Source organism: Felis catus, chromosome B3 (genome assembly GCF_018350175.1).
Source record: "Felis catus isolate Fca126 chromosome B3, F.catus_Fca126_mat1.0, whole genome shotgun sequence".
Classification (NCBI taxonomy): domain Eukaryota; kingdom Metazoa; phylum Chordata; class Mammalia; order Carnivora; family Felidae; genus Felis; species Felis catus.
In genome coordinates this window covers 31,401,345-31,412,845 of record NC_058373.1, presented here as the reverse complement: position 1 = coordinate 31,412,845, position 11,501 = coordinate 31,401,345, and the positions used below count along the sequence as shown (strand labels likewise).

Genomic DNA, 11,501 nt, shown 5'->3' with positions numbered 1-11,501 from the left:
CCCAGAGACATACATTTTTCCCCATTTTCTTTTTAATGTTTATTTCTTTATTTTGAGAGAGATACTGCATAAACAGGGGAGGGGCAGAGAGACGATCCCAAGCAGACTCCTTGATGTGAACACAGAGCTCAAGGTGGGGTTCAGTCCCACAAACCGTGTGAGATCATGACCTAAGCCAAAATCAAGAGTTGGAAGCTTAACCGACTGAGCCACCCAGAGGCCCCTTAGACATTTTTTAACAGAATTATTTAAAAGTTGAAAAAATCAGGGGCGCCTGGATGGTTCAGTTGGTTAAGTGTCCAACTTGACCTTAGGTCATGGTCTCAAGGTTTGTGAATTTGAGTGCCACATCGGGCTCTGTGCTGACAGCTCGAGGCCTGGAGCCTGCTTCGGATTCTGTGTCTCCTTCTCTCTCTGCCCCTCCCCGACTTGTGCTCTGTCTCTCTATATCAAAAATAAATGTAAAAAAAAAAATGTTTTAAGTTGCAAAAATCATGACACTTCACCCCCAAACACCATAACATTAATCTCCTAAGAAAATTTCCTACAATACCCTGCCACATAACCACGATGCTACATTCACACCTAAGAAAATTAACATTAATTCCTTAATATCTTCTAATCTCCAATCTATGTTCATGTGCCTCCAGTTGTCCCAAAAATGTCTTCTGTAGCTTTAAAAAATTTTTTCTTGGAGCGCCTGGGTAGCTCAGACGGTTGAGTGTCTGACTCTTGATTTCTGCTTGGGTCATGATCCCAGGGTCATGGGATCGAGCCCCCCATCAGGCTTTGCACTGGGCGTGGAGCCGGAACGTGGAGCCTGTTTGGATTCTCTCTCTCTCTCTTTCCCTCTGCCCCTCTTCCCAACTCACACACTCTCTGTAAAATTTTTAAAAAATGTTTTTTTTTCCTTTAAATCCAGGGTCCAGTGAAATTTTACATATTGCATTTTTTTTTGTTTTTTTAAAAAAGTATTTATTTACTTTTGAGAAAGCACAAGTGAGGGAGGGGCAGAGAGAGGGGGACAGAGGATCCAAAGCAGGTTCTACACTGACAGGCTGACGACAGTGAGCCCAATGTGGGGTTCAAACTCATGAACCGCAAGATCATGACCTGAACTGAAGCTGGACACTCAACCAACTGAGCCGCCCAGATGCCCCTACATATTGTATTTGGTTGCTTTGTCTCTTCAGGTTCTTCACTCTAGAAAAGGACCTTTTTTTAAATGGCGTTGACTGTTTTGAAGCCAGTTGCCATGAGGAACCGCCCACAGCATGGATAGTCTTCATTTGATTTTAAATTTCTTATCATCTCTTACCAGGAGGGAGGAGGGCAAAGGGGTCACCCTTCAGAATGCAGGGTCCTAAATGTTTTTCAGATTAAAGATTTGGGCTGAAACTCGGAGTTGGCCGGAACACGGCCATTTCTTACGGGGTTTTGCAGCTTGTTGGAAGGGTGCTACAGATCACCATTCCTGAGAAGAGCAGATCAGCCTGGACCAAGTGCCCAGGCAGGGTGCCTCCTCATGGGTGCAGTGGGAGAGGAGACTGAAACAGCCCAGGGGTCTTTTGCTCCTAGACCCTGACCTGCCCTTGAGAGAAAAAAGCGTTTTGACCCTGGAGCCTGAAAAGAGCTGGACATTCCTCCCCAGGGACATGACAAGACCTGCCTTGGGCCCTGGGTAGTCGGTGCAGCTGAGGGATCCTTGCCCAAGGTCAAGGGCTGACCCTTCTGACTTCATTTGATGACATTGATATCAGGTGACCAGGATGGCCAGGCCAATCTGACAGAAGGTGATGTTTATAAAAGGCCCTTCACCCAGAGACAGAAGCTCCGTGCCAGACTCCATAACCCTGCTGATCTCAAGCACCTGCCTCTACAGGTACCTTTCTTGGGCTCATTTCCCAGTCCCTGGGAAATATCTTGGGAATGAATGGAGAGGAATAGACCCTGAGTTAGGTGTAGGAGGCCTGAGTTCTGGTCCACCCTGACCAGTTCCAGACCTCGGTTTCTACTTATTTATTTATTTATCTTTAGAGAGAGAGAGAGTGGGGGAGAGGTACAGAGGAAGAGAGAGAGAGAGAGAGAGAGAGAGAGAGAGAGAGAGAGAGAGAGAGAGAATCCAAAGCAGACTCCATTCTCAGTGTGGAGTCCAACACGGGGCTCAATCCCACGACCCTGGGATCATGACCTGAGCTGAAATCAAGAGTTGGAAGCTTAACCAACTGAGCCACCCAAAAGCCCCTCTCCATTTTTATTTTTAAATTTTCTTTCTGTCTCCATTTTTAAATTAGCAACTTGGACTGGGCCATCTCTGATTAGAATGGAGACATGGGGAGGGGTCCCCACCTGGCACGAGGGCAGCCCTGGCTGTGGCTTGGTTGCAGCCCAATCTCAGTCTCCAAGACTGTGAGAGGGTGGGGACTCATCCTCAGAGGAAGGACTCTCCCTGATCTGGTAAAGAATGCCCCAGGGGAGGAAGCATCACCAGTCATTTGCATGAGCCCTGGGACCCTGGCCCCCTCAGTGTTTGTTGCTGGGTGGGAGCTGTTCCCCTTTCCCTGGGTAGGAGGAGGTATTGGCAGGAAGTCAGCATCTGCAGGGACCCTTTGGCATAATGTCCAGCATAACCTTGGGGCTGGCAAGGGTGCTTCCCTGTTTTGAAGTCGTCAATTGCCTCCACTCCAGCCTCAGAATTGGAAATTGAGGTGATGGGCAGATGGGAGCATCAGGGGTAAGAGTTCAGACACTTAGGTTGGGAATTTTGAGTCTCCTTTCCAGGCCTCAGATTCGGTGATGCTCTAAGAGTGAGCTTTTGGGACACGGGACCTACGGTGGATACACTTAAGTCTTTCTGGCATCTAGCTAGGAGCCAAGTACCAATCATGTGCCAGTGTTTATTGACTGAGTGAGTGAGTGAACGAGTGAATGGCTCCATCTTGATGCTCAACCTGGCTCCTCCTTCTTCCCCAGTAGTTGATACAGATGGCAATATCCCCAACGGCCACAGAGCTTCTCCTGGCCTCCTTTGCCTTCTGCCTGGTGTTCTGGGTGGTCAGGGCCTGGCAGCCTCGGGTTCCCAAAGGCCTGAAGAGTCCACCAGGGCCCTGGGGCTGGCCTCTGCTCGGGCATGTGCTGACCTTGGGGAAGAACCCACATCTGGTGCTGGCAAGGCTGAGCCAGCGTTACGGGGACGTGCTGCAAATCCGCATCGGCTCCACACCCGTGCTGGTGCTCAGCGGCCTGGACACCATCCGGCAGGCCCTGGTGCAGCAGGGTGATGACTTCAAGGGCCGGCCCAACCTCTACAGCTTCAGTCTGGTCACTGATGGCCACAGCATGTCCTTCAGCCCAGACTCTGGACCGGTGTGGGCCGCCCGCAGGCGCCTGGCCCAGAGCGCTCTCAACACCTTCTCCATTGCCTCAGACCCGGCTTCCTCATCCTCCTGCTACCTGGAAGACCACGTGAGCAAGGAGGCCGAGGCCCTCCTCAGCAGGTTGCAGGAACAGATGGCAGAGGTCGGGAGCTTCGATCCCCATAGCCAAGTGGTGCTGTCAGTGGCCAACGTCATTGGTGCCATGTGCTTTGGGCAGCACTTTCCTCAGGACAGTGAGGAAAAGCTCAGCCTCATACACAGCAGCAATATATTCGTGGAGAATGCGTACTCCGGGAACCCTGTGGACTTCTTCCCCATCCTTCAATATATCCCCACCCCTGGCCTGCAGAGATTCAAGGCCTTCAACCAGAAGTTGGTACAGTTCCTGCAGAAAATTATCCAGGAGCACTACCAGGACTTTGACGAGGTGAGCCCAGGGTTTGGGAGCTGCAGGGCCTGGGTGCCGTCCCTCTCACTCAGCTTCAAGGTACACGCGCAGCTGATATGCTGCTGCCAAGGCCTAGGAAGGCTCTGGAACACCCTGGACTAGCTGTGGGACCTGGAAACAATCCCTTTCCCTCTCTGGCCTCAGTTTCCTCACCCCTCCTGCCTCTCTTTCAGGGTGGCTTGAAGCCCCAGAGATATTTGGCTGTGAATGGGCCCCTGGCAGAGTCCTGCAATGTGGGGGGTTGTTGTCTTAAGAAGGCTTTTGTTCTGCAGGAATCTGAATGCTGACAGAGGCTAATCCCCAGCTCAGGTGGCGCTTTGCTTCCCAGTACTCACCCCAGCCTCCTCCTTGGAAACTGGACCCTTGGGGTTTTGGGGAGGAAGGGTCCCCAGGGCTGCCACCAGCTCCCACTGTAAGCCCAGCTTACTGCCTAGAGGCCAGGGGGAGGTGCCATGTGGAATGGGGCAAGGTTCAGTGGTTGGCCCTGGAAATGCCAGGGTTGTCCCTAAGCTTGTGTCCTCACAGAACAACATCCAGGACATCACAGGCGCCCTGTTGAAGCACTGTAAGAAGGGCTCCAGAGCTAATGGTGGCCGCATCCCTCACGAGAAGATTGTCAGCCTTATCAACGACATTTTTGGGGCCGGTAGGAGTCAGACCCTTGCTCCTCCATCCATCACTGCCTGCTGTCCACCCACAGACTTGTTCAGCCCCTGAGTCCATCAGATAACTTGCCAACCACATACCAGATGGGTGCAGGACACGCAGACACCTGGCCCATGTTCAGGGTCTGAGTCCAGGCCATGCCAACAACTGTCAGTGGAAATTCAACGAAACCCCTCTCTGCCTCTGGGCCTCAGTTTCCCTACCTGAATAATAAAGGGTTCTCTAGCCTGGAAGTCTGGGTCCCTGTAATTCCAGAAACGAATTCTAAAACCAGTGACCAAATTTGCGGTGAGAAGATCTGTCTCTGCCCTCAGAAAACTCATGGAGGGGGTGGAGAAGGTCGGGGGGAAGAAGGCAGAGAAAGCAATGCTTGGTACATTCATGCTGGGTGTTTGGGGAATGCCGGTTTCTTGTTCTTGGCTTTCTTACTTCCTTACCTTGCATCATGCTGCCCAGGATTTGACACTGTCACAACAGCCATCTCCTGGAGCCTTATGTACCTTGTGACAAATCCTGAGAAACAGAGAAAGATCCAGGAGGAGCTGGGTACGTGGCAGAGATGCATTGGCTGAGAGAAGCCTTGGGATCCCCAGGTGATTTGTTCGATCTACACGTGGCCATTATGGGCCTAACAGGGGATGTAATAGGGGACATAATAGGGGACGCAGATGCTATGGAGCAATCAGGACGGCCCTAAGCCCTGTTTGGTCTTCCGTGTTCTACAGACACAGTGGTTGGCAGGGCACGGCGGCCCCGGTTGTCTGACAGACTCCAGCTGCCCTACCTGGAGGCCTCCATCTTGGAGATCTTCCGACACTCCTCCTTCATCCCCTTCACTGTCCCCCACAGGTAAGATCTGTTTATTCTGCCCTGCCGCCTTTGAAGTCCTCACCACGTCTCTTCTTCCCATCTTCTCAGCCCTGGCCCTGGCTCAGATCTCGGCATCTCATTTCTGGCCATGTCACCAAGTTCCTCACAGACCCTCAGCCTCTAGTCTGTCCCCCAGCCAGTCCAAGCCTGATCAAACTACCCCACTTTCAGGAGAAAGTCACATTCTTGACCTCAGCTCTCACTCACCTCTGCTCACATTCCCTCCCTGCAAGTACTCTCAGCCCAGCCAGGCTGGCCTCACTGGACCTCACCAGCACGAGGAAGCCAACCTCCAATCCTGCTGATGCTGGACCTTCTGCCGGGAATGCTATCTACCCTCTTCTCTGGCTACCAGAATCCTGTGCTTGCCCAAGGTCCATCCTGACACAAACTTCCCCTTCGCTAGCAGGCTTTCTTGACTCAACTGGCTGGCACAGATTCATTCTCTGATATCTTGCAGAACTTTCAGCCGTTTGTCTTTGATAATGTCCTGGGATTTTTCACAATGTCAAGAGACTTAGTGAACATTTACTTCTACCCATATATTGGTCTAGTCATTCCTGGAGCAAGAGGTCTGACTCCTCAGCCAAGCTGGGAACTCCCGCAGGGCTGGCCCAGACTGCCTTCTTCTTGGCTCCAGAGGATGGCGAAGTGCACAGCCAGATGCACAAAAAAGTTTAGTAAACACTTGCTCGGCTGAAGGTGAAAAACAGGCGCTGAGGAAGGGGAAGGATAACTTCACCGCTTTCCTGCACCCGACATTCCCTCCCAGTGTGGGGTATGGAGACTATGGCAAGCAAGCTATTGGGCTGGGGCGGAAGTAGGAGAGAATAGTTCCCAAAGACATGCCCCAGTTTTCCTGCCCTGAGCCTGACTGCCCCCTCTTCCTTCCTCAGCACAACAAGGGACACGACACTGAATGGCTTCTACATCCCAGAGAAACACCTTGTCTTCATAAACCAGTGGCAGGTCAATCATGACCAGTGAGTATACATCTCCCACTAAAAAATACGTGAGGCTCAGCAGTCAGGAAGGCTGTCTGTCCCCCTGGGAACTGGTTATATAATAGAGGAATGGGGCCTTGATTGCTATACATAGTCTGCTCTAAGTAACAGACTTTAGGTCCATGTTTCTCAAACTATAGTGCACATAGGAAATGACCAGCAGGTTGGTTAGATTAGGGTGCCTCATCCCCCAAGATTCCACTTTGGTAGGTAAAATGGAGTACCTCAGGTGATTCTGATGGCAATGGCCTGTTGACTTCTGTTTAGAAAATCCCACTCTAGCCTGTAGGTAGGGGGACCACATAATTTACCATCTAAACGTGGGCGCTCCTGAGTGTGAAAAGGGATACTGCCAACAATTCCTCCAAACCAATGAGCATAAACCAGGATGTACTGTTGATTCCCCTTATATATTGAGTAGGATGGAGATAACATTTTCCTCCTTTTAATTTCTTGTAATTGAAGCATTATTTCTTTAAAATAACAAACTAATATTAAAAAGCACCATTTGCAAGGCCAATCATTTTAGAGAGAGATTTGTAAAAGAAATAAGCATCAAAATATGGTTTGGCCGCTTTCTCCACTCTCTTTTCATTACTTTCAACCTATTCTAACACTTGTACCATCAACAGAAGTCTCCCCCAGGTCTTTCCTCCCAGGGTCTCCCCCACCCAGAAATCCCATCTCCTCTGTTCCTCTTGCAGAAAGGTGTGGGGAGATCCATTTGAGTTCCGGCCAGAGCGATTCCTCACTGCTGATGGCACTGCCATCAACAAGATCTTAAGTGAGAAGGTGATGATCTTTGGCCTGGGCAAGCGCCGGTGTATAGGGGAGGTCCTGGCCAAGTGGGAGGTCTTCCTCTTCCTAGCCATCTTGCTGCAGCAGCTGGAGTTCAGCGTGCCAGCGGGTGTGAAAGTAGACCTAACTCCCATCTATGGACTGACCATGAGGCACGTCCGTTGTGAGCACGTCCAGGCCCGGCCACGTTTCTCCATCAAGTGAAGACACCAGCATGCCAAGGCAGAGGGAGGGGTGAGGATCACCCATGGGTCCCCAGCCCTTGTTTTTTGCCTTTTTCTTAAATGAAAGCTTTATTGAGGTATAATATACATACCATACAATTCACTTTCTTAAAAGTAGACAATCCAATGGCTTTTAGTATATTCACAGATCTCAGGGGGTTCCTGGATCCAGTTTCAACATGGGGAGTCCCCACACATACAACACCAAGCAATTCTTGGACACCAACAGGGTGTCCAAGAATTCAACTCAATTCTAACACTGTCTACCCAGAGATAGCATTACACTTCACAGGTTAAGGGCTCAATCCTACAGGACTGCCCCCCACCCCCCACTCCTGACTTTAGTTGCTAGTCACAAGCCCCAGGCTGCTACTTGTGCTTCTGACCAACCAGCTTCAGACTGGGGGTTCCAATGACCTCCCCCTCCTTAGGCTCTTTAATTTGCTAGAGTGGCCCACAGAACTCAGGGAGACACTTACTTATGTTTACCAGTTTATTAAAAGACATGATGAAAGATAGGAATCAGCAGCCAGACAAAGAGATATACAGGGCAAGGTCTGGGGAAGGGGTATAGAACTTCCATGCCCTCTCCAGGAACATCATTCTCCCCAATCTCTGGGTGTTCACCAACATGGAAGCTTTTGATCCCAGTCCTTTTGGGATTTTATGGAAGTTTCATTGCATACTCAGGACTAAGTCCTTGACCACTGTCTCATTGAACCATCAGCCCCTTTCCCCTCCCCAGAGATCAGGGAGTGAGACTGATCCAACACTCTAATCACATGGTTGGACCTCCTGGAAACCATCTCCCAAAGTTACCTTCATTAATGCAACAAAAGATGGAGTGCCTGGGTAGCTCAGTCGGCTCAGGTCACGATCCCAGGGTTGAGCCCACACTGAGCACGGAGTCTGCTTAAGATTCTCCCTCCCTCTCTCTCTCTCTCTCTCTCTGCCCCTCTCCCCTACTCACTCACTCTCTCTAAAATACATATATACTTTTTATATATATTAAATATATATTAATATGTATTATATATAATAATATATATATACATTTAATATATACATATATATAAACAAAAGACACCTTCATCACTTTCAACACTTAGGAAATTCCAAGGGTTTGAGAAGCTGTGAGCCAGGATCTGTGGACAAAGACCAAATATATATGAGAAATATGTTTGGTCATTCATATGACCAACATCTATTTCTCATAAACCACAAACTGCAACAGAGTTGTACTACCATACCATAATCAATTTTAGAAACGTCTCATTGACTGGAAAAGAAAGCTCATACCTACTGGCAGTCACTCCCCATTTTCCCCAACCCTCCTCCGAGTCCCACCAGTTCTAGGCAAATACTAATCTACTTTCTGTCTCTATAGATTTTCCTACTTTGCACATTTCATATAAATGCAATTATACAACAAGAGGTCTTTTGTGACTTTTGTGACAAGTGGTCTTTTGTGACTGGCTTCTTCACTTTACTATACATTACTAGTGTAATGTTTTCAAGGTTCATCCATGTTATAGCATGTATCAGTATCAAATGTCTTGAGTACTATGAGTAGGCCCAGGTTTGTTTCCTCCATCATTGAGGGTACATTGTTCACTGCTCTCTTCTCTCCTTTCCTGTTTGACCCAAGTCTTTGAACACTTGAAGGGAATATGAAGGAAGGGACCCAGGTTTGTGGACCAAATCCAGATGGCTGAATGGGGGGAACTTCATGTCCCATCCTCAAAACATCTGACTTCTCACAAGACCTTCATTTGTTCATCTACAGCTAGGGGAGGACAAGTTCCCCAGAAGTCCTCAGGTTATTTGCAAGAGCCCAGGTCTCATCAAAGGGAATTATCAAAGAGTAAAAACATAAGCCATAGAATGGGAAAAAAGATTTGCAAATCACATTTGCAAATCATATATCTGATAAGGGATTAATATCCAGAATACACAAGGAAATCCTACAAATTGACAAGAAAACAAACAACCCAATTTAAAATGGGAGAAAGACTGGAATAAAGTCTCTAAGGCAAACATGCAAATGAACAATAAGTACATGAAAAGATGCTGAACATCATTAATTATTAGAGAAATGCAAATCAAAGCCACAGTGAGATACCACTTCATACATACTAGAATGGCTATAATAATGATTTTTAAAAACCTAGATGGTTATAAAAATAATTTGTTATATAAATATAAATGGTCATTCCATTGTAACCATAAAGCAAAACCCTATGGTAGATACACAAAAGATAAAGAGAAAGGAATCTAAACACTCCACAACCAGATGCACACACATACAACATACATTTTTTATAAGTAAAAAAAAAAAAATACAGAAAATGAGTAATTGTGGTAAGTACTACAAACAAGATTGTCCACTCACTGTTAGCTGTGTTAATACCTATAAATGGATAAATAATTGAAAGGAACTTCACATGGTAGACATTTTTGTTGCAATTTATCTAGTATCAGATGTGGTACTGGTCTCACACTGTTTAATTTTGTTAATATATAAATTCTGCTAGTAATATATCTTGGTCCAAATCTGTAATGATAGAATATAGAGTTTGGAGAATAGCAGACATTCAAATGTTTGTCCACAAGTACATTAGTAAGACCAGACAATAGAAAGGTACAGGCTGGGGCACCTCAATGGCTCAGTAGGTTAAGTGTCCAACTTCAGCTCATGCTGTGATCTCCCAGTTCACGAGTTCCAGCCCCATGTCAAGCTCTAGGCTGATAGCTCAGAGCCTGGAGCCTGCTTCAGATTCTGCATCTCCCTCTCTTTCTCCCCCTTCCCTGCTCACACTCTGTCTCTCTCTGTCTCTCAAAAGTAAATTTAAAAAAACATTTAAAAAAAGAAAGGTACAAGCCAATTTCTTTTCATACAATCTAGTTTAATGGGGGTATTGAGCCCTTAAAATGTGGCTAATCCAAATTGATATGTGCTGTCAGCGTAAGATACACTCAAGATTTTGAAGATGTACAAAAAATGTAAAATATCCCAATTTTTTATATTGGTGAAATTATATTTTTGGTATAGCATGTTAAATAAAATGTTATATTCAAAATTAAAACAAAAACAAAAACAAAAGGGGCATCAGTAGAACATCCAACTCTTGATCTCAGGTCTTAATCTTAGGATTGTGAGTTCAAGCCCCATGTTAGGTGTGGAACCTATTTAAAAACAAAACAAAAACAAAAATAAATACACCACTACAGAAAATAATCAAATCACAAAGGAAGAGAGCAAAAGAAGAAGAGGAGCAGGAGAAATACAAAAGAGACACAAAACAATTAACAAAATGGCAATCACTACATATCAATAATTATTTTAAATGTAAATGGACTAAATTCTCCTATCAAAAAACATAGAGTGGATGAACAGATTAAAAAAAAAAACAATAACTATATGCTGCCTCCAAGAAACTCATTTCAGATGTAAGGACACACAGACTGAAAGTGAAGGGATGAAAAAAAGATATTCCATACAAATGGAAACCAAAAGAAAGTTGGGATCACATCAGACAAAAAAGAGCTTAAAACAAAGACCATAATGAGACAAAGAAGGTCATTACATAATGATAAAGAAGTCAATCCGACAAAAGGATATGACACTTGTAAGTATTTATGCAGCCAACATAGAGACCCCTAAATATATAAATACTAACGGACCTGAAGAGAAAAATAGACAGTAATACAATACTAGGGGACTTTAATTTTTTTTTAATGTTTTATTTATTTTTAAGAAAGAGAGAGAGGCAGAGAGAGACAGAGCACAAGCAGGGGAGGAGCAGAGAGAGAGGGAGACACAGAACTCGAAGCAGGCTCCAGGTTCTGTGCTGACAGCACGTGGGACTCGAACTCAGGAACCATGAGATCATGACCTGAGCTGAAGTTGGACATTTAACCGACTGAGCCACCCAGGCACTCCTACCACAATTTTTCTAAAAAGCAAGTAACACAATGAAATATTGCGTGCAGTAAAAAGACATAAGCTACCAAAGTGACAAAAAGACAGGGAGGAAGCTTAAATGCCTATCACTAAGAGAAGCAAATCTGAAAAGGTGACCTACTTTATGATTCCAACTGTATGATATCCTGG

General features: G+C 46.4%; 1 protein-coding gene across 4 annotated transcripts; it reads left to right on the top strand.

Annotated features, from left to right (window-relative positions):
• Nucleotides 1-1,769: 1,769 nt before the first annotated feature.
• Nucleotides 1,770-7,497, top strand: CYP1A2 (cytochrome P450 family 1 subfamily A member 2). Of its 4 annotated transcripts, none has more exons than XM_019831732.3 (7): nucleotides 1,770-1,882; nucleotides 2,977-3,804; nucleotides 4,351-4,471; nucleotides 4,948-5,037; nucleotides 5,217-5,340; nucleotides 6,258-6,344; nucleotides 7,070-7,490. In XM_019831732.3, the coding sequence occupies exons 2-7, from the start codon at nucleotides 2,986-2,988 to the stop codon at nucleotides 7,365-7,367; spliced, it is 1,539 nt and encodes a 512-aa protein (XP_019687291.2). In that variant the 5' UTR covers nucleotides 1,770-1,882; nucleotides 2,977-2,985; the 3' UTR covers nucleotides 7,368-7,490. The 4 variants fall into 4 exon arrangements, with proteins under 4 accessions (XP_019687291.2, XP_044914627.1, XP_044914626.1 ...); XM_045058692.1 differs by having other exon boundaries at nucleotides 4,336-4,471; XM_045058691.1 differs by having other exon boundaries at nucleotides 1,777-1,882; nucleotides 2,974-3,804; nucleotides 4,336-4,471.
• Nucleotides 7,498-11,501: the final 4,004 nt, after the last annotated feature.

Excerpts from the sequence above, each read along its gene's own strand:
- CYP1A2 (XM_045058692.1), top strand. The coding sequence starts at position 2,986 with ATGGCAATATCCCCAACGGCCACAGAGCTTCTCCTGGCCTCCTTTGCC. Across the intron at positions 5,341-6,257 it reads CCCTTCACTGTCCCCCACAG|CACAACAAGGGACACGACAC; the intron begins GTAAGATCTGTT and ends TTCCTTCCTCAG. Across the intron at positions 6,345-7,069 it reads TGGCAGGTCAATCATGACCA|AAAGGTGTGGGGAGATCCAT; the intron begins GTGAGTATACAT and ends TTCCTCTTGCAG.